General features: G+C 54.5%; 1 protein-coding gene across 1 annotated transcript in view; it reads left to right on the top strand.

Annotated features, from left to right (window-relative positions):
- Positions 1–2,126: 2,126 nt before the first annotated feature.
- LOC106899861 (zinc finger protein RFP-like) overlaps positions 2,127–6,070 on the top strand; it is a gene marked incomplete at its 3' end in the record, with an annotated part of 10,003 nt that continues 6,059 nt past the window's right edge. The window contains exon 1 of the mRNA XM_014961795.1: positions 2,127–2,225. Within this exon, the coding sequence (XP_014817281.1) occupies positions 2,127–2,225 (99 nt within the window). The remainder of the gene's footprint in view (positions 2,226–6,070) is intronic.

The following is a 6,070-nucleotide window of genomic DNA, read 5'->3' as shown; positions in this document are numbered from 1 at the left end:
CCCTCGGCCCTTCCCCAGGTGCCACCAGCCCCATCTCACACCACCAATGCCACCAGTCCCTTTACCAGCTCCTCCTGGTCCCTTGGCATCATCAGCTCGCCACCCTGATTCACACAGTCCTCCCGGCTGGAATCCCAATGTCTGGGGTCATGAGATACCCAATAGCACTTGGTCCCGTGCAGCGTCCAGTTCCTGGGGCAGAGGGTGCACCCCTCGTCCTCTGAAAGACAGGTCAGGACCACAGTCAGCCACCAAGAAGCCACTTTGTCCCCTGCACATCCCAAGAAGGACAAGTGGTTTAGCCCCGTTTGCTCCCCAGGAACACGGGAACGTTCTGAGCTTTGCCTGGTTCTCTACTGGGGAACGGAATATTGGGGAATTTGGGCTGTAAGTTTTTGGGAAACCTGATGGTGCCAAGATGCACTGTGGCAGGGGGGCATCACCTTGTGGCTTTGATGAGCAGAAAACTTCCCTCAGCTCTGAGTAGACTTTCTTCAGGGTGGCGTCACCATCTCTGATGTTCCTGCTCACGTTCCCAATCATGTACCTGCAGCTTCCGGGGTTCTCTGACCGCTGGTGGAGAACTGAAAGGGTAGAGAAGGGGAGAGGGATGGGCTTCCCCAAAATCTACCTTCCTGTGGCCCAGCAGCTGCTGGGAAGTGTCTGGGATGGATCCTGACACCGAGTGGGTGCTCAGAGCCCTCACCTCATCCTTCCTGGTATCTCAGCCCACCCCAAGCTTTGATCCAAGCATCTCCTGGGGAGTGAGAACTGGCCTTGGGGTCCCGCCCCAGAGCAGACTCCAGATCTCAGGGTGCCAGCCTCAGACAAGCTCCTTTTGGGGTAGGGGGTCAACACCTCTGAGCTCCCACCCCCGCATTTGCAACCACCTCCCCCCCACCTCTTCTTTCCACTACCAGCAGGATGTGTTACCTCCACCCCCTGCCTGAGATCACACTTGAGATATGGAGGCATCAAACTGGACGGTGGCAGAAAGCCCCGTAGCTACGGAAGTGGTCTCTGCTGCAAAACAAGCTGTACCGGCCTCATAAGTACGGCCTAGAGGGTGCATACGTGATGCGAAGGTGAAGGGCTCCTCAACCACCTGCTGACTACCCCTTGCTGCCTACAGGCACTTGCAGCGCTTGAGCAGCCCCCAGCAGATTGATTTTGGGGTCTCTCTGAACTGGGCCCACACCAAGTTCAAACTATCATCCCCAGATCACTGCTGGTTCCAGATCTCCTCCCATTTGGAGGATCTTCCCACCTTTGGAGGATCTCCTTCCAAGATCCATCAGACATTTGAATCTCCCTCCTATCTGCTCGGTGTGGTTTGGGGGTTCTGAGGGCCAGTGCAGCGTCAGATGCCACCAGCAACCTCACACCGGGCACAAGACTCATCTTGGCAGGGTACTGTGTCACCCTGAGCTCGGCCACGCATTGACAAATCCTGCCCCTGCCACAGTTGAGAAGTTCCCAGTAGTTTCCCCTCACTGACTGACAAGAGTTGAGGCTCCTGCACCCATCAGCTCTAAGAAACTCTGATGAAAACCCACTTCCCCACACCTTGCACTGATGTGCGTCAGTCAACGCTGATCAGAAAAGCAGATTTGCCTCCTACACAAGCTCCTGGGGCCTTGCAAAGAGCCCTCCCTGCTCTTTGCACAGTCCCCTCTTTGAGCTGTCCTTTGGTTGTCCCCGTATCACCAAGCAAAGCCACTCACATGAACATCCCATGGCCACCACGGCCACCCCGAGGAGGAGGTTCCCGGTCCAGCCAGCCCAGAGCGCGGTTCGGTGCCACTGGGGACAACCCGAGGCTGCAAGAGAAAGAGTTGTCAGGAGAAAAACACTGCCCCGATCCCACACCCAGAGAGCCTGCTGAGCAGATTTGGGCTGTTTTCTCCCCAAAAACCTTCTGTGGTGGTGCTGGTTGCTCAAAAGCTGCAGTCAATCGTCCGTGTTTCACCGCTGCCACCCTCCTCCTGATACTGCTGTCACCAGGGCAAAGTGGCTCGTGATGAGGTTGAGATGGTTTTACCCAGACACCCAAAACTCTGAGAATAGGGGAATTTTCTAGATGTTAGAAACCCAGATTGTTAAGTCAAGGTTAGAGCTGGGCCAAGATGGGAGATGTGTCCCATCACGGCATCCTTTCCCCACAGCAGGGGAAAACCACTGACCCTGGATGGCCCAAGCTCTCCAAGGACACATCATCTGATCAGGTGAGAGACCCCCAGCTTCCCCCAGCTCCATCCTGCTTCAGGAAGTGTGGGGGCAGAATCAAAAGGGATGTTTTTGGTGGAAATCACAAATTCTTGCAAAAAAGAGGGTGCAGTGTGTTGACTGAAGAGGTCCTCACCAGGCAAAGGTGGAAGGAGGCAAACCTCCTCCTTGCAGAGGAGGAAAAAGCTGAGAGAGAGCAGGAAAAGAGCATGAAGCAGCAGAGTGAGGCAGAGGAGGGAGGAAACAAAGAGTGAAACACCCCTGCATGTGCAGGGAAGATTGACCAGGAGTATTGAGAGGTGGATCAGGCATCTAAGGATGGCAGCTGCCCTGGGAGCAGGTGATTTTGGGAAGGTTTGGAGCCTTTGCTGGCTGGGAGGGGGAGGATTTCTTTTTCCATCGCCAGGACCAGAACAGTCCCTTGGGATGGGTTTAAGAATCAGCCCCTGAAAATGCACTGGGTGCGATGGCCAAGTTCTGCCCCACGAGCTCCAGGGGTTCGGTTTGCAGAGTTCAAGCTGGGGGCGTGAAGGTTTAAAAAATAATCGTGTGGAGCTGAGGTGGGCTCCTGGCAGGGGCTGGGGGCAAAGCAACCACACCAGGAAGGGTGAGGGAGGTGTAAAGGGGGGCAATATCATCCCCAAGGGCAGCTGCAGGCAGGACAGAAGGGTTTAACCCCACAGCAGTGACATTAACACAAACCCCCACTGGTTTCCACGAAAGGAATCCCATTTCATTGAGCCCTGGTTGGACTCCGGGCATGAGCGAAATGGTGACACTGTTCCAGAGAAACTCTGCAGCCCTTTCAAGACAAACCTCCCGACGGGATCCCAAACAGCAGCCAGCATCCCTTATCACACCCCCACAGCCGTAGGCCCCTTCCCCTCCTGCAGCTCCCAGAGGGTGGGAGTCTCCCAGTGCAACCACAAACCAAAACCCACAAAAAAGCCCCCCCCAAAAAAAACCTCCACGCTGCACTCACTGCCAGGCTGAGGGAGCGAACTCGGGTTCCTGCGGCGTTTCCCGGGCTCCGGAGCCAGGTCAGCATAAACAATTTCCCTGTCCATCGCAGGAGAGGCAAGAGGAGCTCCCAGCGGGGCCTCTGGATCCAATGGGGACAATCCTGCAGGTGGCAAATCCCTTTTATTTGAAGGTTTCTCACTCCTCCAGCTCTGCTCTGCAAGCTCCTCTCCAAGCCAGAGGTCGGCGAGGGGACGCACCAGCCTCTGAACGCTCGGCAAGCACCAAAGAAAAAGGGTGTTCGATGCATTGGCCAGTCTGAAAATGAAACTTTACACAGCTTCTGCTGAATTAAGCCTGGGAAAACGAGTTCACGTCAAGGGAAGTATCATCTGACAGCATTAAGAAGCCTTTTCTCTTCATATTCTAAGTGAAATCTCCCAAAGAATACACCTTTAATGATAAAAAAAGCCCAAAGAAACCCCAAACGAGGGGTTCTGCAAATAAGCAGCTCCAGACCTTGTTCCCCTCCATCGAAATCAGTTATTTTGAATGAAAAATAAGGTGTCATTGCAAAAAATGATGCAAAGACTCCACCATCTCCCCGGATGTTCCCAGTAAGATGCTAAGAACTGGAATTTTTCTGAAATAAAATAAAACCAGAACCCACCACCCTCATCCCCTCCCTTTCGCTACGTGAAAGGTGTTTTCCAGCCTCAGTCACTGCTCCTTCTCCCCACCCAAACCTATTCCAGCATCCCTGCCTTCTTCCCATTACCTATTTCTCTGAAATCTCACTGATTTTTGAGTCCAGTTCCAAGCACAGCACCATTTTGCTGCTCTGTAGAGCAAGCAGGTGCCAAAAAACCCAGGAGACTCTTTGGAAACAAGGGGTTGGGATGGAAAATACTGCAGACAGCTCAAGAAATCTCTTTGGTTCTCCTTCATGCCTTGTGTTCAAGTCACTTCCAAGAGACAGTCGGCTTCTGCCTTTGGAAACCGGGGTGGGACCAGACTCATTAGAGGCCAAGAAAAGTAGAAATGCAAATACAACCCCCAAATTAGATGAAATCTAGCTATAAAGGTGTGAGATGACATCCCTCCCGACTTGTTTGGAAGACTTGCTCGTCTTTTTCCATGCCCAGGCTGAGGAACCCCTCACAAGGATCATCCAACCCCAGGGAGGCAGAAGCCACAGTCAGAACAGGAGTCAGATGCTTCTGGACCTATTCCAGCCTCCAAAAATTAGGTGCTTCCCCCCATGTAGAAGAAAGCGGTTTCTCTGGAGAGCAAAACCACTCCAGTCTTGCAATGTGAGTACACGGAGGGGACCTGCAACTCTGGTTGCTCCAGAAGGACCAGTTCAACCCACTGTCTGCAGTCCAGGCTGAACTGGAGTGGGTGGAGGCAGAAAAAGAGTCGTGTGGGGAAAACATGAGTTGAACCACCAGGCCTGACCCATGCACACCAGCCATCACCCTGCTCAAAGCACCTCAGGGCAGACACTATTTCCATAACCCCCCCCATCTGACACCCCCATCTCCCTTCTCCCCCCATCGGGATGGACATAAACAGTGCTCAAAGCCATTTTTCCTTTCTTTAAATAACTTTGATTCCCCAACTGGGTACATTTCACCTTGTGCCCAGTGAGAAAGGGGGTGGCACCCGCCCAGAGACAGGTAGGGCTGGTGGGGCCACCAACCTGGGTGCCCTTGGCTCCAGGAAAAAGTCCCCTCACCAAGGTGGGGGGTGCTCCTGCATCACCCACCCTGCAGTCACCACAGCCTGCGCTCCCCCAGGGGCCCAGCTTGCTTCCAGCTGGGCCGGCATCCTCAGAGGGGGCAAAACCAGAGAGGAAGCAGTCGTGTGACCGCTAAGGTAAACAAGAGGGGGAAAAAATGAATTAGGAAGAAATTAGGATGAAGGGGGAGAGGAGCGGAGCGGAGCGGAGCGGAGCGGAGAGGAGAGGAGAGGAGAGGAGAGCTCTGCCCATGGCAGAAGCCTCCAAAAGAGGGTTTCCCCAGCTCAGGAAGAACAAGCCACAGTGAAACAAGGCAGGATGACCCCAACAGCACTCCTCTCCCATCCCCATTGCCCTCCCAAACCCTAACAGGGACGCGGGAGGATGGACAGACTGGGAGAACTGGAAAGGGGTCCTCCAGCACCAGCAGGGGACATGGCCAGGTTGGGTCACCCACCGCCCTGCCTGGGTCGGTCCCCAATGCCCACAGCTGCTTTCGGCTGTTCTGGGGCTCCTGCAGTAGCACTTTCTTGAGGGGTCAGGATTTGGGGGGCCTCCAAGAGCCCCTGTGGGCAGGGGGAAGGGCTCCAGCCACCCCCATCCTACTGCCAGCACCCCACGCTGCCAGGGCTGGAAGGAGAAGACCCCGGGGGGCAGCCACCCACTCCCAGCCATGTCCTCCAATGCTCCCAAAGCCAGGATGGAAAGTGGCCCCGGGGACGAGGAGGGGAGGGGACAGGGTTGCTTCCAGCAGCAGAGAAACACCCATGGGAATTCAGGATGGTTTATTAAAGAGAGTACAAAACCCAGCAATAGTATCTCCATTTACATTTTAACTCTCATGGGAGCCCCAAAAAGGGCCACTTCACCCCCTGGCTCTGTGGCCCCCCTGCCCTGCACAGGGACAGGGAACAGCACGGAGCTTCCTTGCCCAGCTTCTCTGGGAGCAGCCACTCCAACTCCATCACCACAGCTGAAAAGAAGGTCTGTGTGTTTTGGGAGATCCTAGAAAATTCAAAAGGCCAATTGTGTAATGCACACAGTCGGGTTTTGTCTCTGTCCCCAGGAGAACATCATCCACTCGCTATAACCAGGTTACTGCCACATTTCCTTTCTGCCAATTCTTTAGCCAGCTGATTGCCA

Source organism: Calidris pugnax, unplaced genomic scaffold (assembly GCF_001431845.1).
Source record: "Calidris pugnax isolate Ruff unplaced genomic scaffold, ASM143184v1 scaffold954, whole genome shotgun sequence".
NCBI lineage: Eukaryota > Metazoa > Chordata > Aves > Charadriiformes > Scolopacidae > Calidris > Calidris pugnax.
This window is presented reverse-complemented; position numbering and strand designations above follow the sequence as displayed.